General features: G+C 35.9%; 1 protein-coding gene and 1 long non-coding RNA gene across 3 annotated transcripts in view; one reads left to right on the plus strand and one right to left on the minus strand.

The window, feature by feature from the left end:
- The window catches only part of LOC311277645 (uncharacterized protein), a 111,030-nt gene that overhangs the window by 25,538 nt on the left and 62,795 nt on the right, over window positions 1–22,697 (minus strand). Inside the window, exons 7-8 of the mRNA XM_084388014.1 lie at window positions 19,391–19,735; window positions 18,235–18,321 (exon numbers count right to left, since the gene is read on the minus strand). Of these exons, the coding sequence (XP_084244140.1) occupies window positions 18,235–18,321; window positions 19,391–19,735 (432 nt within the window). The remainder of the gene's footprint in view (window positions 1–18,234; window positions 18,322–19,390; window positions 19,736–22,697) is intronic.
- LOC311306841 lies at window positions 6,255–9,528 on the plus strand. Of its 2 annotated transcripts, XR_014630226.1 has the most exons (6): window positions 6,255–6,549; window positions 7,569–7,642; window positions 7,719–7,853; window positions 7,980–8,082; window positions 8,899–8,995; window positions 9,489–9,528. It is a non-coding gene; the product is annotated as an uncharacterized lncRNA (long non-coding RNA). The 2 variants fall into 2 exon arrangements; XR_014630227.1 differs by lacking the exon at window positions 9,489–9,528 and having other exon boundaries at window positions 8,899–9,462.

The following is a 22,697-nucleotide window of genomic DNA, read 5'->3' on the forward strand; positions in this document are numbered from 1 at the left end:
AAAATTTAGGTCTCATTCAAAGTCTTTCAAGCAAACTTGTGTAGAATTTGCACGAGAGAAGAGAGTACTTTTTGAAAAATGGTGTTTAGCGAGTCGAGTTGTAAATTTTGAGCAACTCCAGGAGTTACTGTTATTAGAGGAGTTCAAGAATTGTATGCCGGAGGCTGTTGTAATATATTTGAATGAACAAAAGGTCAATTCTCTTTTTGATGCCGCGGTATTGGCGGATGAATTTGTTTTGACACATCGAACACGCCCTGAGAGAACTAATCATCCCATAGGTAATATCGAGAGGGAAGAATCTCGTGTCTTTCCTCAAGTGTTCAGGCCAGTGAAAGTTGCAAAGCCAGCCCGTCAGTTTACTTCGGGGCGGACAGCTGAGAGCAGGGTTTGTTTTTTTTGTTTAGATCCTGGCCATTTAATTTCTGATTGTAAGGCCTGGAAGCAGAAAATGACTGGTAAAACTAAACATGTGGCTTTTGCTCAATCTGTCTCTGAATCTGAGTCTGCCTATGGACCGTTTATTCTGCCTGGTACTGTATCATTTAGTAATGATTCTGAAACGAAACCAGTACTGATTTTGCGAGATACAGGGTCTGCTCAGTCCTTTGTGTGTGAGGATATTTTGCCTTTTTCAGATCAGTCATTTACAGGTAGAAATGTGCTTGTACGAGGTATCGAGATGGGATGTGTGCAGGTTCCACTTCATAGTGTTTATTTAAAATCTGATCTGGTTACAGGAGCTGTTGAGCTGGGTGTGCGTCCCAAAATTCCTGTGGACGGGGTTAGTATAATCCTTGGGAATGACCTTGCTGGAGCTAACGTTTTCCCTTGCCCCGTGGTGGCTAACCGACCTGTCGCCAGCATTCAACCTGACCTGTCTGTTCAGTTTCCTTCAGTGTTTCCTGCTTGTGTGGTAACAAGGTCGCAATTGAGGAAGTTTAACGATGTAATTGATCTTTCAGACACGTTTCTTGGTACTGATGTTGAACCTAGAAAAGATCCTGTAGTTGTGGAGTCTGAAATAAAGTCCAGTTCAGAAACTTCGACATCGGAGGGAGTTTCTTTACCTGTGGGTCGAGATCAGTTATCCCAAGCTCAGAAGTCTGATCCTACATTACAAAATTGTTGTGAGATGGCAGTTAATGTTAATGATATCTGTGACCTGGATACATCATATTATTGGGATGGTGGGGTTCTCATGCGGAAATGGAAGCCTCCACATTCTGGTGCGGTGGAATGGCGGGAGAGCTATCAGATTGTTTTACCATCGGGGTATCGATTACAAGTTTTGAAATTGGCTCATGACCATCCTCTTTCTGGACACTTGGGTGTCACGAAAACATTTCAGCGCGTTTCCAAGTATTATTTCTGGCCGGGATTAAAATCTGCGGTATCGGATTTCTGCCGTTCGTGTGATGTATGTCAACGTGCAGGGAAGCCGAATCAAAAGATTCCTTTAGCACCTTTGTGTCCCATTCCTGTGCTGGCTGAGCCTTTTGAAAGATTGATAATCGACTGTGTGGGTCCACTGCCCAAATCGAAAACCGGCTATCAGTATATTCTGACAGTTATGTGCTGCGCAACGCGTTATGCTGAGGCTATTCCACTGCGCTCGATAAAAGCTCCTTTAATTGTAAAAGAGTTGGTGAAGTTTTGTACTACTTTTGGTCTGCCTCGAACAATTCAGTCTGACCAGGGGTCAAACTTCACCTCGAAAGTATTTGCACAGACGCTTGCTGAGTTGGGAGTAACCCATAAAATGTCTAGTGCACACCACCCAGAGTCGCAGGGAGCCCTTGAAAGGTTCCACCAGACGTTGAAGTCTATGCTCCGTGCCTTCTGTGTGGAGACGGGGAAAGATTGGGCAGACGGGTTGCCGTTGTTGATGTTCGCTATACGCGAGTCTGTTCAGGAGTCTTTGGGTTTTAGTCCCATTGAGCTTGTGTTTGGGCACACCGTTCGCGGGCCATTAAAGCTCTTGAGTGAGCAGTTGCTGAGAAAGTCTAGTTCACCTGTATCAGTGCTCGAGTATGTAAGTTCTTTTCGTGAACGCTTACACCAGGCGTGTGCTTTCGCTAAAACTCATTTGGCTGGCGTGCAGTCTAAAATGAAGAAGCGCTTCGATCAGAAAACTGTGTCACGTAACTTTTGTGTTGGAGAGTCCGTTCTTGTTCTACTTCCTATCCCTGAGTCTTTGTTTCAAGCGAAATTCTTTGGTCCTTATGTGATAGAAAAAAAGTTGAGCGAGACGGATTATGTTGTAAGCACACCAGATCGAAGACGGAAGAGTCGGGTTTGTCATATCAATATGCTTAAGGCCTATCATGTGCGAGACGTGACACAGTCTCCATCATCATCATTGCTTGTGGCCCCTATCCTTGTAAGTTCTGAGCAGGATCATGAGGATGATGTGGCGGGTGACCTTCAAGGTTTTGGGGTACGTTTGGAAAATTCAGTGGTTTTGAGTAATATAGATTCTCGTCTTGAGCATTTGTTACCTTGTCAAAGAGATGATGTGGTGCATGTAATACGAAAATACCCCTCTCTTTTTTCTGATGTTCCTGGGAGAACTACTGTGTTGTGTCATGATATCGACGTGGGTACTTCTTTGCCCATCAAACAACACCCGTATCGACTGAATCCACTGAAACGGGCAGCGATGAAAAATGAGACTGAATATTTGTTGAAAAATGGGTTGGCTGTCCATAGTCAAAGCCCATGGAGTTCTCCATGTCTGTTGGTGCAGAAACCAGACTCTTCTTTCCGTTTTTGTACGGATTATCGTAAGGTTAATAGTGTGACCAAGGCAGATTCTTTTCCTTTACCCCGAATTGAAGACTGTGTTGATCGAATTGGTTCTGCTAGGTATGTCACCAAACTAGATCTGCTCAAGGGGTATTGGCAGGTCCCTTTGACTGCCCGAGCTAGTGAAATATCTGCGTTTGTCACTCCTGATAGCTTTCTGCAATATAATGTGATGGCTTTCGGTATGCGGAATGCCCCAGCGACGTTCCAGCGGCTGATGCAGAAAGTTTTGTCAGGAGTGCCAAATTGCGAAGCTTATCTAGATGATCTGGTAATTTATTCAAGCAGCTGGGAGGAACATGTGAACCAATTGGACCTAGTGTTCAACCGTCTGGCTGAAGCTTCTTTAACTTTGAATCTTTCAAAGTGTGAATTTGCAAAGGCAGTGATTACATACCTGGGTAAAATGGTAGGTCAGGGGCACGTGAAGCCTGTGGTGGCCAAAGTGACTGCAATTCGTGATTTTCCTACTCCTGTAACTAAAAGAGAACTTAGGAGGTTTTTGGGAATGGCAGGATACTACCGTGGATTTTGTTATAATTTCGCAACGGTGGTGTCCTCTTTGACCGATCTTCTTAGCACTTCGAGGAAGTTTGATTGGAGTGAAAGGTGCGATTATGCTTTCAATGCAGTAAAGGATTTATTGTGTAACGCGCCAGTTCTTTCCGCTCCTGATTTCACACGACCTTTTCAGCTGAATGTGGACGCAAGTGCTGTTGGAGCTGGTGGAGTGTTGATACAAGAGGATGACTCTGGGATTGAGCATCCTGTGTGTTATTTCTCTAAGAAATTTTCCAAGTGTCAGTACAATTACAGCACTATCGAGAAGGAGGCGCTGGCCTTGGTGCTGGCGTTGCGACACTTTGAAGTGTATTTGGGAGGTCACTGCAGCCCGATTAAAGTGTACACCGATCATAACCCATTAGTGTTTTTGTCCCAAATGTCTAACAGTAACCAGCGCTTGATGCGTTGGTCACTTGTTTTACAGGAGTACAACCTTGAGATTAAACATCGGAAGGGTTCGGACAATGTAGTGGCCGACGCGCTGTCCCGAGTGCGGGTAGCTGCTGGTTGACTTGAGAGGTGAAATTGTTTTTTTTTTTGCATTCTTATCAGTGCAAAAAAATTTAGTGATGGGGGTGTTACGTCTGAGGATGTATACGGTGTGTCAAAGGTGTGACTGTGTATTTGGGTTTTGTTCTTTGCTCTCCTTGCTCTGTCTCTGTCTTTTCACTATTATGACAGGTACTCGAACCAGCTGTACCCAATCTATGGATGCCTGATGTGATTGGAGGGTGAAGGGGAGGAGCAAGGATATTACCCGGAGTGGATCTGTTGAGAGCTGAGAGAGAGACTGTTGATGCCAGGATTAATTCCTCCTCCTGTTGCCCAGACCACATTGTTGCTTTATGTGCTTAAATAGTTGTTGATTTGTTCCTGAGTAAGTGAGCTCAGGATGTGTTGTAAGTGTTCTTAAGTTGAAAGAGAACTGAACTTGTATTATGTTTGATTTCATGTTAAGTAGCCTATGTCATCTTTAATTATCCTGATTTGGGGAAGGTAGGGGGAGGGTGCCATTTTTGTTTATATTCCTCGTTTTCTCCTGTTTACGGATAGACAGGGAGAGAGGGAAGATTGATGTTATTTATTTTCTTCGGGTTATCTTGTTCCAGGTTATTTACTAAGATTTTTGGGTTAGTTAGTTTAAGTTTTGTTTGTTACTTTGGCATAGCTCTCCCCCGAAGATATTACTTCTTTTTCTTTTTATTATCATTATTACTAAACTTTGTCTTTGTTATCCTTCTTGTGAACTTGTTATTCTTTACATTTTTCAAATACAAAGATATTATTTGAATCTGTGGTTGTGTGATTTCTGGGACAGGAGGTTGGATTATCCTGGTACTCTCTCCAAGGGTTAATTTTCTTTATTTAATTTAAGTTAAATTTTCTTTTATTTACTTTGCTACTGACTCCCCAACCCTAGATGGGTAGTTATGTAACAATTGTCTTGTTGCTTCACCAAACCTCACTAAAGCTTAAAGTCATGAACTGATGTGCTGAAAGTATCCTGTAAAATGTCTTGATACTCTTTTAAATTCATTGATGTTTCAATGACTGAAGGTTCAGACCCTGAGACAGCACACCAGCACTAAACCATGACGCTCCTTCACCATGTTTCACAGTTGGGAAGAGGATCTGAGAGGTTTTGACTCATTTCCTCTAAACACAGTGTTGTTCATGTTTGCTCCTTTGTCTCAGCTGTCGACAGAACATTTCTCAGTGTTGCTGACCATCCCGGTGGTTTTGGGCAAACGTGACGCATGCCTCGTTTTTTTAGACAGAAGTGGATTTCTTCGTGTTGTCCTTTAATGAACACCATTCTTGTTCAGTGTTCTCCTGATATTGCACACATGAACAAAGACTCACAGTTTTGCTGTTCTCCTTGGGTTCTTTCTCAGCTGTCCCGGAGAGATCTTTGCAGGATTCATGATCATAAGGAGAGCAGCAACAGTCCAGAAGTTTCTACATTTGTGGACAGGATATCTCACCATGGACTGATGAACATCCAGGGGTCTCATGTATAAAACTTTCTGTAGATTTTATCCTAAAAGTGTGCGTACTTACAAAAGCTAGATCACGCCAGAACCTGTGCAAAATTCCCTTTTTAAAACCCAGTCAGCGGAAGATTGTGCACACATTCATCTCCTCCCCAGATAAGCATCTTATATCTGCATATCATTTCCATCCATGTGATGCCATGTTTAACGGTACTAGACATTAGGGAAATATGAGATACGGACTCAGTGCCGTCACAGTACATACTAAACATCATTCAGGATCCTTGCCTTGTTTTAGAATAAATAAATCAATATAAGTTTTCAGAGAAAAGTTATTCTCATTTTTCCACTGGCCAAAAAGTAGGCTATTTTAATTTAAATAAATAAAATTGATCCAATTTTGTCTATAAGGTTAACATATATTTTAGGATGATTCTGTGTTCTTCATTACTTCGCTCACTCCAGTAAAAGAGTGTGTACGCACAGCCTAGAGTGTCCGAACGGTGCGCACATATTTCTTTTTTATAAATCCCTATATGTGCATGGAAAATTTTGCACGGACAAAAATAAAAAATAAGCAATGTTTATGCATCAGGCCCAGGCCTGTAGAAATACTGTTGAAGCCCTTTCTAGATTTGTGCATCTTTGTAATGTGTCCTGTGAAAGCTTTTGTGATTGAGTCGGGGTTCACACTAGCCGATCTCTTCTGAGAAGAACACATTTGCAGTAACCAGGGTTTGTGTGCCTTTATTTAAAGAGCTTTTGGCTTTTTACAGCCTGAGCCTGTCAATGATTATCAGTGTCTTCAAGTCTGAGAAGTAAATCTGTTTGTGTGTTATTAGTTTCATCAGATAGTGCTATTGTGACTTCAGACTACATTTTATGAGTACACTGTAAAAAATCCAACTTGCAAATTGTTAACTCAGTTTAAAATTTTAAGTTGAGTGGGCAAATTTTTTACTGCAATGTTGAGTTTACTTATAAAAACTATTTAACTGCAAGTGCACTACTATTTTGTCCAATGAACACAAACAATTAAGTTGAGAAAACTTAATATTTTGATTTCATAGTTCGAACGTTTAACTTCCCGTCATCGCGCATGCGCAGTCTGTCTCGCTGTACGTTACTTGGGGTTTCCTCCTCCAACCACGCTATCGAAGGGACTGGATTTCATCTGATTGCGGTAAGTTTTCTTTAAGCTTTATGAATGAAAATAGGCTATAAATTGCACACATATGTTGATAAAATATAGTATTATGTTAAAAGATATATTTCGTGGTGACGATAAGTTTCTATTGTTAGAGATGATCCACGTAGCACATTGCTACTTAACGTGCTAACGTTACCCAGACTAACGTTAGAGTGAGGAAACATGCTTGAAAAAGAAGGACAAGGACGTGCATGGTGTTTAAAAGATCTTAAAAATGTTAAGCTCAGTAAGTCGTGAATAAAGACTTAAATGCGGTGCTTGCGCTGATTGAGAGACAGAAAGCCGCTTCTCTCGGACTCGGACAGAATCTGAGTGCGAATTCAGCTATCTTTCGTGGCGTATTGCGATTTAATAATGACATACACATACAATTATGTCAATAACAAAAAACAAAACAAAAAAAAGTATTCAAGTAAACACAGTCGGCAATGTCTTAAGTGAACATAACCAATTTGGTGAAACCTAGATGTTTCAGTATTAGATCCATGAGCTCTTAAAGTGACCGCAGTCCGTTCAATTTAATTTCAAGTTTATTTGTCATGTATACAAATTTCAGTTACAATTTGTACATGCTTAGGTTGAGGCTCAGTCATTCTACAGTAGTGCAATATAATTAAATACAATACAATTTAGAGGAAAAATTTAATAAGCCTATGCAAAACTAATGTGTTATGTTAAAAATATATATGTTAGCTTTGCATATCAAATAATAGAATGGGTAGTATGTGTGCGGTATGTTTTAAAGTGAACAGGATAAAAATATTGTGTATCCTTAAATATTAGGCTAAATCCTTAATGTTAATCAATTAACAAAAGACAAAATCGCTGTAAATACAGTGAAAACTATGCATTGATTCTTTTTCACATTTGATTATTCATTTTCTGTATTATTTTTGCTACATGTTAAATTAACCTACTGTAACTGATTTTTTTGTTGTTGTTTTGTTTAATAAAATTATGTATCTTTGTTCTGTTGTATTTGTCCTTTTTAGACTAAAGAACATCAGTACAGTGACAAAATCCTTGGATGTGCTAAAACAGTGGCCTTTATTTTTTAAAAGATCAGGTGAGTTGAACTGAATTTACTTACTGTTTCTTACTGTTTCAACAATGTTTTTTTTTTTTTTTTTTTTCTTCTTCAGGGTCTCTGCTCTCTGCTGAGTATTACAGTATCACACAAACTGATCCGAAGAGCACCTTTTTCTCTTAGTTAAATGAATACACATCTAGTTGTACAGAGCAAGTGGTGGAGATGAAGATCCTCACTTGATCATCAAGTAATTATTTTGCATGTGATCATATCTCTCTGGTTAAAGGCTGAATGGTGCCATCTCTTTTTCAAGGTAATTCCCATGCTTCACTTTGTATATAACTTGTTCCGTATTTGTTTTTCTGTCTTTCAGACACAGAAACTCCAATGTGCTTCCTCAAAGAAAGTCTACAACTCTTAAAGGTCTGCCTTTGTTTATGAGGGAAAAGTCTGGAAACATCCTGAAGACTTGCCTGGTAAGAAGATCATCAGCATATACACTCACACCTGATATATTTCACCTATTTACCAGATGCTGTTAAGAGATAGGTTTTGTGTGATATACAAAACTTATCATCAACAGACAAAGTCATGGTAAAAATTACTTTATTAAATAATTGTAGTTGAAACTTTCTCAGTGATCAGTTTGACTTCATCTGATAGCACAAATTCAACAAGTTGTTATTTTACCAAAGCAAAGACAGTGGAAAATTACTGCTTCACAACACTGTCCGGAGACATTCCCTCTGATATCTAACCTGTTAAAACAATACAGTGCACAATCATAAGGTTAAACAGTAATGTAGCAATAGCAGAGTAAATAAAATTAATATAATATGAAAGAATATGAATATAGGAGATATATACAAGAAAAGGCAGCATGAAAGTAATCCATGTGACTCTAGTGATTTAAACCAATCTTCACTGATGCAATATGACCAGGTTTAGGTGATGAACAGAATGTGTGCCTTAATACATGTACGATTTTGGGTGACCTAAAATAACTAAACTAAAAAAAGCATTAAATCAGAATGGCCGTGGATTCTGCTGTGGACGAGTGCCACAGGCAATCACATCAATGCTGATATGGCATTGTTTGGAGGTGGGAAAATGTTTTCCGTTTATCAGTTTTAGCTCTATGGCTGAATTTGAACATGCTTAAAAAACATGACCACCTTTACTTTTCAAGTGAAGTTACATGAGCAGACCTTTAGGAACACTCTGTGGTCTAACATAATTCAATACAATAAAAAAATGACCCTAATTTTATGCTGATTTATTTTCTACTGCAGGACACAGAGCCAGAAGACATTCACAAGGGGAGAAGATGAGGACCTTAACTATCGTTGAAGATGATGTTGCCACTATCCACTCAAACCCAAATATAAGGTGCGTCTCTGTAGTACTATAAGAGCAGTTTGGGCCAGATAATGTGCAAGACCTTTGCCACAGTTGTTACTCTCCTCTTTGGCTTGATTTATGGCCCCAATGTTAACTATTCTAAAGCATTAAAATACACCAGTAGTAACTGGTTAAGAAAAAAATTGTTTAGTTTGTTTAGAAAAAAAAACGTTTATCTTGACCTAAAGTGCTCCGCAAGGCTGATTTTTTTTTTGCATAGTCCTTCAAAAGATTGTCCAAGTAGCTGCAATCCATATGGATAATTGTAAGGTTGAGCATTTATTTATTCCAGTTTGTACTCTAATTTTGTGCATAGTCTTTTTTTTATTTTTTTATAAATCTTGAAGAGTGGAATAGAACTTCATCACCTTAAAATATGTGTACCTAATGCAAATAGAAAATGTGTTGTTTTGCAGAATATTTGTCAATAAATAAGTTCTGTAATGATAGCAATTTCTTTTGTATTGTGTTGTATTTACAGTATGGTTTACTCCCTGCATTTGGATTCTTAATGTGAAGGCTATACAATTATCTGGGTGAGATATTTGAAAAAGTTGAATCAACTTAAAAAAGTAAAAAAGTTGAATCAACTTAAAAAAGTTAAAAATTGAATCAACTTAAAAAAGTGAAGCAACCAGCTGCAAAGCTTTTTTGAGTTTACTGAACTTCAGGACCTCTGTAGTTGTGCTTACTCGTTTCTTTGAGTTGGACTGGTAGTTGGATGAACTTCGACCACTGAAGTTGAGTAAACTCAAAAATGCTTTGCAGCTGGTTGCTTCACTTTTTTAAGTTTACTCAACTTTTTATTTTTTACAGTGAATGCAGAAATATTTTCTAAAGGTTTACAAACATGTTCTTGCCACTGTTTTAACAAACATAAATACAGCTGAAAGATCTCAGGAGAGTGTGTGTGTCAACATTAGAGGACACACACAACACTTGCGTCAAACAGTGAAACACACTCTGCTTCAGCCACTGCTGTAACACTTCTGACCTTAATTAAAATACAACACTGAATGTAAAACAAAACTAACTAAATTAAAGTGTACACTTGTTATAGCATATTTTTTAAATTGTTTACACAATTTCTGAAACTATGACTCCATTTCTTGAAACAGCAAAAACTCCAGTGTTGAACTCTCCTGGGGGTTTATTTGGCTCCACACTCAAGACTGTTAAAGTGTTAATATGAGTGTGAAATGAACACTGAAGAGTGTTGAAGTTAATGAGATAATTAAGTGATTAATTGAGTTAGGATTGAGCATTATTGAAGACACCTGATGTTAACAAGCAGAATCACTGAAGTCAGGAAGTGTAGTCGAGTCGGACGGCCCTTCGAGAGAACGAAAAAACAACATTGCTGAAGAGGAAGGTTTTTGATATTGCAATATTTGTTTTAGTTTGTTTTGTTTGCGGGTTCATGGCATAATCTGATTTGTGACTGGATCAGAATGGCAAGTTGGATTTTCAGAGGATGAAGATATGCAGACGGGTTGGGAAAGGAGTACAAGTAGGAAAGGAGGAGGGAGAAAAGAAAATAGAAATAATCATTTGACAAATAAAAGAGCATTAGAAGAGGATGAAGAAGGCAGAGAAGGCAGGAAAAAGATTATGATGGAAGAATTTAAGATCATTCTTAAATTTAAAGTGGGAAATGAAATCACATCAGTTAGCCCGATCACTCTGACGACTGGATTGAAGAAAGCGATTGGGGAAATAGAAATGGTGAAGGTGTTGTGTGAAGGGAGTCTATTGGTGAAATGCAAAAATGCTGAGCAGAAAAATAAAACTATGAAACTGCAATCAGTGTGTAAAAAAGAAACAGTGGAAAAAAAAAAAATTGGTGAGAAGAGAGGAGCGAAGGGAGTGATAACAGGACTTCCCATAGAAGAGAATCTGGAAGAACTAAGAAAAGTGATAAAAGGAGAAATGATCACAGAAATTAGACGAATGCAGGCTTTCAGGAATGGGGGAAAAACTGATGGTGAGTCAGTACTGCTACAGTTTAAAGATGAGGTGCTTCCTATGAAAGTGATGGTAGGCTATATGAGCTTTAAGTCATCAGCGATATGGACATACTGCAAATGTAAAGGGAAACAGAGATGCGGAAGATGTGGAGGAGAACATGCATAGGGAGAATGTGGGAGCAATGTCACAATTAAGTGTTGTAACTGTGGAGGGAACCACACAGCAGCATATGGGGATGTGAAGTCAGGAAAAAGGCAGTAGAGGTTCAGCAAGTAAAATCAAATCAGAAAGTAACATATGCAGAGGCTGTGAAAATATTTAGCAATGACAGAGGAAAAGATTAAGTTAATCAAAATACGACTGAAGCAGAAATGGGTCCAGGGCAGGAAAATACAGGAATATCAATGGATAGGAAAGTGCTTTTCTTAGCATATGTCTTCAACTGTTCAGAACAAGCAAAAACAAAAACAGAGAAGATTAAAATCATAGTTCAGGCAGCAGCTAAACTCCTAATAATGAAGATTTGTCATGGGAAAAGATACATGCTGACCTTAACCATGGAGAAGGGAACGCAGATACAGCTTCTCAAAGCATGACATAATGTTGTTAATTCAATGGAATGCTAGAAGTTTGTTAGCAAATGGACATGAGTTTAAGGGGTATAGGGCCTAGTGATAAATTAGAAAAGAAACCGGATATCATATGCATTCAGGAAACATGGCTCAAACCTAATCTGGATTTCATTATTAAAGGATATAATACAATACGCGAAGATAGAAGAAATGGAAATGGAGGAGGATGTGCAATATTTATTAAAGAAGGTATAGTATATAGGCCATTAGATACAATACAAGAATTAGAGGAAATAGTTATTGAAATATGGAACAAGAAAGAAAAGATTAAAGTGATTAACTTCTATATAAAAAGCTAGAGAGAGTAAAACTAGAATCAATACTGGAAAAGTGGAGAGGTAAATTATTTGGTTTGGGGATTTTAATGTACATATTAAGGGGTGGGGTTGAAAAAGAAGATTTAAATGGAGAAATTTTAGAAGAGATAATAGATGAAAAGGAATTAGTTTGTCTAAATGATGGATCCGGTACAAGGTTCAATTTAAATAAGGGTAACCGCAATAGATTTTACTTTGGTGTCTCAGTTTCTTCTAGGGATAAGTAGTTGTGAAGTAAAGCACTATAGGGAGCGATCATTATCCTATATTTACAGATATTGGAATAGAAAGGGACATGCAAAAGAAAGAGAGAGTAAGAAGGTGGAAATTTGAGGAAGCAGATTGGAGCAAGTTTAGAATATAAACTGAAGGAAAATTAAAGGAGGTTAGTATAAATCAGGGAATTGAAGATCTCAATGAAGAAATACGTATTTTAGGAGCAGCAAAAGAGTCGATACCAAAAAGAGGTGGTAGTAATAGAAAGAAAATAGTTCCTTGGTGGACGCAAGAATGCACAACGGTAATTAAAGAGAGAAAGAAGACTTAAAGTCTTGAAAAAAACACACAACTTTCAGAATTTAATTGAATATAAAGGAAGCAGGCTGTAGTAAGGAAACCAATAGAGAGAGCTAAAAATAATTTTGGGGGAAGTATTGTGAATCTTTAGGAAGAAGTACATCATTAGATCGAGTATGGGGTATGATTAAGAGAATGTCAGGCAATAAAAAAAGAGTATGGTTATCCTATAATGAAAGATGGAGAGAAAGTAATAATAGAGAGCAAAGGTAAAGCAGAGTTGCTGGCAAGGACATTTGTTAAAATACATAGTAATGGTAATTTGAGTAAAGAGGAAAATATACAGAGGGAGAAAACAATAAGAGAAAATGTAGAAGCAGTACATGATAATAGGGACAGTGAAAGTGCCATAAATATGATGTTTACATTAGGTGAATTGAATAATGTTATATGAAAATCAGGAAAAACAACGCCAGGGAATGATCAAATAAGTTATTGTATGATAATTTTTTTTAAATGATAAGTAACAATTATAATAATAAGGTATGGGAAGTGGGGTGTTTGCCAAAACAGTTGAAAGAATCAATTATTGTCCCCATATGTACACCAGGAAAGGATCTGAGTTTGGCAGAAAGTTATAGACCGATTGCTTTGACTTCACATGTAGGGAAAATTATGGAAAAAATGATAAATGAAAGATTAAAGTATTATTAAGAGTCAAAGGAACTAATAAAGAATTACCAGAGCGGATTTAGAAAGGGACGAAGAACAATAGATCCGGCTATATGTTTAGAGAGTGAAATGACATTTTTTGATGTAGAGAAGGCGTACGATGTGTTGTGGAACAAGGACTAATGATTAAGATTTTTCAGAATAAGAGGGAGAATGTATAGTTGGATTAAAAACTTTTTAACGGATAGGTGGATCGTAATAAGAATAGGGAAAGAATTTAGTACAAAGTATTGAGTGGAAAATGGAATTCCTCAAGGGAGTATTATTGTTAGTCCAGTTTTGTTTTCAGTTATGATGAATGAAGTGTTTAGTAAAGTTGATGGATCTATAAGTGTTGCATTATTTGCAGATGATGGCGTTATGTGGAAAAAAGGGAAGAAATATCGAATATAGTGAGGAAAATGCAAGAGGCAATTGGGAAAGGAGAGTGTTGGGGAATGGAATGGGGTTTTAGGTTTTCAGTGGCAAAGACCAAAGTCTGTTTTTCACAAAGAAAAATTCAAGAACAGATTCAACTTTATGAAAGAAATTTAGAGAGAGTGGACTGTTTTAAGTGTCTCGGGATATGGTTTGACAAAAAACTTAAGTGGAAAATACATAGAGAATGTTTTTGTAAAAAAATGTAAAAGAATACTAAATGTAGTAAGATGTTTGAGAGGTAGAGCGTGGGGAGCAAGTATCTCATATATTGGATTAATTAGGGCAGTTCTTGATTATGGATGTATAATTTATCAGTCTGCTCTGAGAACATTACTAAAAAAGTTGGATGTAATTCAATATCAGGCGTAGAGACTCTGTTGTGGTGCTTTTAAAACAACACCAGTAGCAGCATTACAAGTAGAAATGAATGAAATGCCATTGGATATTAGAAGAAATCAGATAGCATTAATGGCAAATTTAAAAGGGCATAAGGAAAATCACCCGACTCAGAAGGTGTTACAACCATGTCAAGAAAAGGAAAGACGACAGATTAAGCGTTTTGGTTGGATAATAGGAGATGCAGTCAAGAAGTAGGGATAGGAGATATGAAGTTAAGCCCCACTGTGCCATTATCCAGTGTCCCACCTTGGCTATTAGGGGAATTAGGGGTAGATTTGCACCTTTTAGAGTGTAAAAAAGAGAGAAGTATTGACGGGATTCAGGTTAGTAGATATTTAGAGGAAAATTATTCTGTGTTTATTAAGATATATCCTGATGCATCAAAAACAGATGATGATAGAGTAGGAGCTGCGTTCATTATACCATATGTTAAATAAAAGAGTTAATGATAAATTGTCAGTGTTTACAGGAGAAATATTGGCCATTCTTTTAGCCCTTGAGTGGGTAGAAAATAGTGAGCCAAACAAACTGTTAATAGGGTCAGATTCAAGAAGTGCACTAACCAGTTTCAAGAACATGCAGTCAGACTCAGAAGCAAGACAGGACATTATGCTGGAAATAGCCCAAACTGTTTACAGGATCAATAAAGTAGGAGTAATAGTGACATTTATCTGGATTCCAGCCCATATAGGAGGAGTTGGAAATGAATTGGCAGATAAATATGCAAAGAAAAAAAAACAAAAACAAAAACAGAGGTAGATAAGTGACAGTAAGTTATAGTAAGGCGGAAGTTAAAAGATTAATCAAAGCAGAAATGAAAAAGAAGTGGTCGGAGGAGTGGAATATGGAAACAAAAGCCAGAATGTTCTACAGTATCCAGAAGAAGGAGGACTGAGAGAAAATAATAGAAATAAAAAGGAAGAGGACATTATTTCGAGAATGAGATTTGGGCAAACTGGATTAAATAGTACACTTCAAATAATAGGGAAACATGAAACTGGGTTGTGTGAGCAGTGTAATAGTAGCGAAACATTAGAACATGTAATTATTAATTGTCGTAGATAAGCAGGAAAGGATGATTCTGAAAGATAGGATAAGTAAAGAAAAAAATAGATTTTAAATGAAGGAAAAATTACAATTGAATTCAGGGCATGTTGGGTATAGAGCAATATTTAGTTTTTTGGAAAAAAACTGGGCTCATTAGAAGGATATGAGTTTAATTGTTAATAAAATTGTATTAATAATGATGTGAATGATAATGTATTAATATTAATAATTTTATTAGATATTTATGTATTTATTTATTTATTTAATTAGTAGTGAGTACATTTTGACAGCACACTCTATCTATTTTGATCCACACTCCATTTCAGAAGGTGGCGGTAATGCACATTAAAAAGTTGTTTGTAAACCGCCATTAAAAATCAGAAGAAGAAGAAGAAGCAGAATCACTGGAGAGAAAAATCACAATTTTAAAGCCACAGCATCAGACATCTCCTGCAAAAAGTTCATTCAAAACTATTTTAACTCTTCCAAGAAATGTGTTTTTGCGTAGTAACTCTACACACAAACAACAGACGATAAGCCTCATACACACCAAACTACACACAGATGTGAAAAATGTAAAACACTATCTTGTGTCTTTTGCTTGTTCAGTGTGTAGAGGAGTTACAGGAGTTTGTCACATGTATGTATGCGCACAAATACACTGTATATACAGGATTGTGACTGGATGCTCTGCCCACATGTTTAGATTTTATACAGTCTGGGTTAACTGAAAGAGCCTAAACTGCCTATAAAGAGCCTGTTTTCATTCCCGTCGAGACCGTCGAGACGCGTCACTTCCGATCAGCACATTTGTTCATTCTTTTAATAATTTAGTTTCTCCTTAAGGTGTTCGGGAGGATCTCTGCCCTGTTTCAATATCGAGTGTGTTTGAGGAATTGCTGACTTACGTTTGTTTGTTCACGTTTATTTTGTCTCATCACAAGTTTTCATTTGTGTTATTCGATCTCTGCCGAGCTGCTCAGAGCATGACTGGGCCTTGATTTCGTTCTTTTTTTATTAGGATTTATTTCTTTCTTTTATTTATTAGGATTGTGCTTATGATTGGATTTATGTGGTTTTGACTAGACTGTATGATATTTATTGTTGTTGTTTTTCATGTTTTGATACTATCCCTGAGTTGGATATATAACTAGCGACTTCAACTATATCTGTCAGTTATAAGATTGTATTGGTTGTTTGTATAATAATATTATTAGCATTATTTTTGTTTCTTTCATTTGATTGGATATTTTTTGTTCAAGTTAATGTATTACTGTGCTGCTTGTGCAGACTTGGGGACTCTTGAGTAATTTTATTATTTTTGTTAAGTGTGTGTGTGTGTGTGTGTGTGTGTGTGTGTGTGTGCTGAACAGTGTGTGCTGTGAGAAGCTCAGATTGTGTGTGAGTGATCAGATCTTTCTTTTGTTGCTTTTTTCCAGAAGCGAGTGTCTGTTTTCCTGCGCTTTAGCCCTCAGCCTTATCTCTTGTATTTAGAGAGTTTATTCCATTGTTTTGTTGTTGCTGTTTTTGTGTGTTGATTTATTATTGTTGATTAACTGCGTTTATTTTTTATTTTTGTGAAACAACATTTTATGGTCAGACTTTGGGGGCTTTCATACACTCACTGTCTATTTTAATGTGATTGGAATTAATAACCTTTTTGTAAGTCATTCATGTCTCTGTTCCTCACTAGTGCAACAAACCTGTGCCTTAAATTAGAGTTACTTTCATTCATTCTCTGTGTGACGTCAGAGTGGCGAAGTCTCTTAAAGCTGAATTATTGTTTTTCTAGTAGTTTGGCCTTATGGCCTCTCTGCACTGGCTCCTGATACAGTATGTTTGCACAATTGATGAATTTTACATTGAACTGAACTGCATAAACACTGAAGAGACTTGAGCTGAATAATGACTATTGGCTTGTTAGAGCTGCTTTTAAGAAGAATTTAAATTTGTTTCTATTGTGAAGTCGCTTTGAAACAATCTGTATTGGATAAACCACTATAGAAATAAAGGTGACGACTTACCGTTTACAAAATAAACCGAAATGCAAGGGTGAAAAATATATTTGTTTCTCAAAATGAATTGCAGTTTTGATTTCTAAGTGATCAAATTCTGTTTAAGTGTTTTCACACATGATTATTGGGTGTAGGTTAATCGTAAATGAATGTCATTTAAATGGCAGTGTTTTCTAAATGAAACACGAGCTGTTAGTTTTGAGCGATGTGTGTAATGTAGAGAACTGTGTTTAGAGTTTTGCTAAAAGTTTGTTTTTCAATTGCAAACTGAGAGTAAATTGTGCTTGCAGTTTTGCAGACTTGATCTGAAGATTCGGTACACGAGTGAATGGTTTCAATGAGTCTCAAGTTTTAGTGTCTAAGCAATTTTTTTTAAAAAGATAAAAAAACAAAAACAAAATGGTGTACTGTCATTTTGAGATGTATTGATTATAATCGTTAGAAACAATTCAATTCACATTTGTATAGCGCTTTCACAATACATGTACTTTCAAAGTAGCTTTTCAGAAAATGCTTGTCTCCTGTAATGGGAATTTTAATTTTCACACTCTAGGTGTGCTCCTGATTTTTCTGTATAATGATTAATGTGAACACTGTGAGACAAAGGGGGAGACAGCTGAACCCCTTGGGATCAGAGGTGGTCCCATTTGGGACTTCTGAGTTTGTAGGAATAAACTCAGCAGGATTAGGTCACTAGCAGAGAAACCTTCCCTTGTTTAGATAAGGGCCTGTGAGCAGAAGACCTTGAAGGTACTATAAAGGCTCCTCTGCCCTCCCTCCCTTCGTCGCACTTGTTCCACACACTGTACTAATGACTTCTGTGTGGCAACTGGGCCTTCTTGCAAGAATAAAATACTTTTTTAATGATCATTTGAATTTCAGAGTGTCTCTTACGCAGTTGATGATTGTTTAATGAAAAATTGCCACTACACTCCACATTACAATATTAGAGTGATTGTTATCACAGGTGAATGTCTAAGTTATGTATTTCAGAACAATTTATTAGTTTAAACAATATATTAATTTAAAGCAGAAACAATGAGCTCATTGAAATAATGAATACATATTGTTAACACATGATTAGGATATATAAAAAATTAGCATTGGTGCATGTTGATTCAGTTTTCAATGCAGATTTTTGCAGAAACTGAAATGTTGAGTTTGTGTGCAGAAACACTCACCTTCAGAAACTCCCCAGAAGACAAAGGCAAAGAACATGATCATATTTGGACAGAAGACTAGAGACAGATGAAGACGGAGGAATGAATCTAGAGAGAAAATAGAAAATAACTTTAGTTTAATTAAATGAGCAAATTAAGTTTGAATTATATATTTATAATCGTTAACATATACATTTATTCATTTAGTGACATTTGTATCTAAAGCAACTGACAAATCAGGAATATACCTTTTATCCATATTTTGTAATAATATTTCATAATATAATAGTAATATAATATAATTTCATAATAATATTCTCTAATCAGTCTCATTTAAATGAAATAATGTCAGTTATTAAAACCCCTAAATTAACTTTAATACAGCCAAAGACAATATTTTCCTTAAAGTTCAAGGCTCACAACATTTCTAAATCCTTATAGTCCTTCGGGGAGGCACTCTTCCGATTGTGGTCGCCTGAAATGAATTTAACTAGAAATGAACTGAAATCCCAGTGTAAATCCATACGCCTCTTAACATTTTCACACACAGGTACACACACACACACACACACACACACACACACACGTTTACTAGCTATCTAAATGTGAACATTCCATAGACTGTTTTAGGTTTTTATACTGTACAAACTGTATATTCTGTCCCCTTACACTAAACCTACCCGTCACACAACACTTTCTGCATTTTTACATTTAAAAAAAAACCCTTTCATTTCTTTATTTTCCCCTAAAGGGAGGTTTTTGGAGATTTTGGTCACTTCTATGTACAAAATTGTCCCCAAAATATAGGCTTGCTCTCTCTCTCTCTCTCTCTCTCTCTCTCTCTCTCTCTCTCTCTCTCTCATGTTTGTACATCTATCTTTGTGAGGACATTCACTGACATAATGCAATCTCTAGCTCTTTACATTAGCCTTAAGTTATCCTGATGCGTTCACGATTAGTGAAATGATGCTGGTCATTTAGTCCCAGGGTAAAAAAACAGAAATTTGGGTGTTTGTGATAAAGTATTGACCAGTGATGCTTTTTGCAATTATTTCTAATGCATCTGTTCACTCTGCACAATAATCTAGAAACAATGTGAATCAACACCACCAAAACTGAAGCCGCATACTTTGCAAAACACAAAATTTATGTCTCTGTTACTTCCTTGTTCACTTACCGAGTAGTCTTGGTTCCACTTTATTAGCAGTTGATAACACACGCTCCTGCTGACTGTAAACTTTACATGTGTATTGACCCTCATCTTCAGCTGTCAGATTGTCCAGACGGAGGGAGAAGTTTCCATGTTGAATCTGATCAGTAAAGAAATGAGCTCTATCATGATAATCCTGCTGCTGGACCTCTGCTCGACTCTCACCATCTTGATACAGATGAACCAGAGCCTGTGAATCTGCTCTTCTCCATTCCACCTTCAGATCCTCCACTGGTAAAGGTTTAACACTATAACAGCGCAAAACCACTGAAGATCCAGGAGGAACAACCAGAGGAGCAGAGGAAACTTTCACTGTAAAATGAACAAAAAAGAAAACATTGTTGCTCATAACATAAACTTCTGTTAAAGCAAAAGAAAAGTGAATGGTGTTTTGCTCATGAGTATCGAGAGACAAGATAAAGTTACTGTAGCATACAGTAGTAGTTACTGTGCATTACATAATGCACACTTTTCTTTTAATTATCAGTCAATTATTTCGATTGAAAACTCGATTATTCAAAAAAAGATACAATTTCAACATACTAAACAAGAACATTTTCTGTTTTCTGTTTCTTCTTGTGCATTTGTGTTCATCAAACTAGCAGAGCAGAAGTGTGATCCAGATGCACCATGGGTAATTTTACACTAGCTACACTAGAGGAAGTTGTAGTTATAATGTATATTTTAGTGGCATTGCTGCCAATAACAGACACTAAATGATTCCAGAAAGTTTGATATTTGATGAGATGTTTTGAGAATAAAGTGAGAACATCACGAACAACAGACCGGAAGAGGCCGTGGATTAGTATTAGTTTTCCTTTCTCGTTTTCTTGTGATCTCACCTCAATTTTCTTGTGATCTTGACATAACAAAAAATAAATAAAATAATGAGTAATATGCTTTGAAAATAACAATAAATCATAAATTACTGATGATTTATTTACCAAAACATTTTATTTGTGTAAACTTATTTTAGAGCTTCTTGGATTTGATCCACTTTGTTTATTTTTAAAATTTTAAATACAATTATATTGTAAAATGCTATATACACAACTTATTCATATTCAATTGCTTATAATATAACATTTAAGGCACAATATGTATGATTTTTTGCACTAAAATATCCAAAAAGCACCAGCACAGTGTTATACAGTATATATATTGTTGACTTGTGTTCTTACATTATCCTAAATGTTTCCAACAATGTTTAAATCCAGAGAAATTCACACTGTAATAAATGTCATGTGCTACTTATTTAAAAAAAAAAATATGGTAACAAAATTACACATGATATTTTTGAGTAGTTAAGGCTTGATTTCTTTCATGGAATCTACCTGAATAAATCATGTAAAATCCCCTAAACTATTTAGTCAATGGCACAATGAATTTAATATTTTTAGTGAAATGTGTTTTTTTATTTCAAGTTAACTCTCAAAATTGTGTAAATTCGAGTGATTGGAAATGACATGTTTATAGTTGACTTATATTGTATAATTAAAAAGACTATATGCTGCACAGCACAGAAACAAACTTGTAACTGCATTATCATTATATCAAAGTTATTGCTCAATGAACAAAGTAACATGCTTCAGGACATTAATACATGCAGATATTCACAACCTAACCATAAGCCATACTCTTCTCTTCTGCATAATGGCAACGATCAAAACTTCAACATGATATAACTCTTTCAAATGTCAAACATAACTGAACATTAAACAGATGTTTCCCTTTACTCAAAAACACATAAAATATCACTTTATTAAATATTTACTCTCCATTTCCAGCCACGTGCAAAGCATGTTGGGAACTAACAATAGTGTCCCTAAATAAAACCGCATAATTGAGCTAATTCTCTTAAAATAAATAGGTAGCCTTTTTCCCTTAATTCTATCAGCTTTATCAGTTCCTCAATTCAAGCCTCAAAATTGTGCATGTTTTCTTAAAAAAAAAAAATTATGAAAATGTATCTCTTGATTTTATTTTAAATGTTCTCAATATTTTCTATACAACACTGAACTACAATTTTCTTAATAAAATATGCACAATATTGTGAATTATCACCTTAATTTTTTTTATTTATTTTTTTACGAAAATTGCAAGACCCTTTCTTGATTCAAGGTTATTTAATGACTTATGATGAATTTCTTTCATACTTCTTGATTAATTTTGTTTTAACCAGTGAAACGGCCTGCGTCATCGCGTCACATGTCAATGACATCATATCTGTGTTAACGAAAACAATCACCAACAGACGTGTGTGGAGGGCGTGACCAAGATGGCAGTCTGAACGGACTCAATTTCGAGAGTGTGCACGAAGTCGGTCTATAAATGTTGCTTATAAACAGTAATTAATTGTTCTGGCTCTTCATTGAGTTGTTGTAACAGCCTGTTATCTTTGACAACTACTTTTTGCTTCACGATGGTTCGTAACTGCGGTCAAGTGGGCCGCGCGTTGAAAATACACGGTCAAGCCAGCCGCACATTTTTTTTAGTATGCGCGTCTATTTGTGTACTTACGGTATGGGTGCTGGAAGAGGCCAAAATTGATTTTCGGACACATTTTCTGCTATTTTCCATCTTATTAGGACATAAATAATTAAATATCATGATTTTTGTATTAAATACGACTTTTAATTGTGTTTAATCTGTATTATTTTAATGTTTGTAGGCCTATATATGATTTACATTAATTATTACATAATTTATTCATGTTCATATTAATGTTAATTATTATACATCATTCTTTTTTTTACATTTTCATGATTTTTTTTTAAGATATGATTTTTATATTTGTTTATTTTTAATTATTTTAATAATTGTAGGCCTATATATGATTTACATTAATTATTACATAATTTATTCATGTTCATATTAATGTTAATTATTATACATCATTCATTTTTTTGTCAATTTTAATGTTTAATATATGATACATTAATTATTATACTTTATTAATTAATGTAAATTTAATTTAAATACAATTATGTAAATTAAATTATTAATGTTAATTATCATACATTCATTGTTTTGCATTTTTATTGCTGATTTTAATGTTTGTATATATAAAATATTCATTAATTATTATACATCATGTATTAATGTTTGTTTGTTTATTTATTTATTTACTTACATTTTAAAGTAAATGACAAATATATGACACAACAGGCTTTTGGTGCCTTTTAATCTGTTAATTCTCATTGAATTGCCTATGAGCTATACAAACCTGATCTCAAAACACACACACACACACAGACACACACACACACACACA

This window comes from Rutilus rutilus (assembly GCF_951802725.1).
Source record: "Rutilus rutilus genome assembly, chromosome: 1".
Lineage (NCBI taxonomy): Eukaryota > Metazoa > Chordata > Actinopteri > Cypriniformes > Leuciscidae > Rutilus > Rutilus rutilus.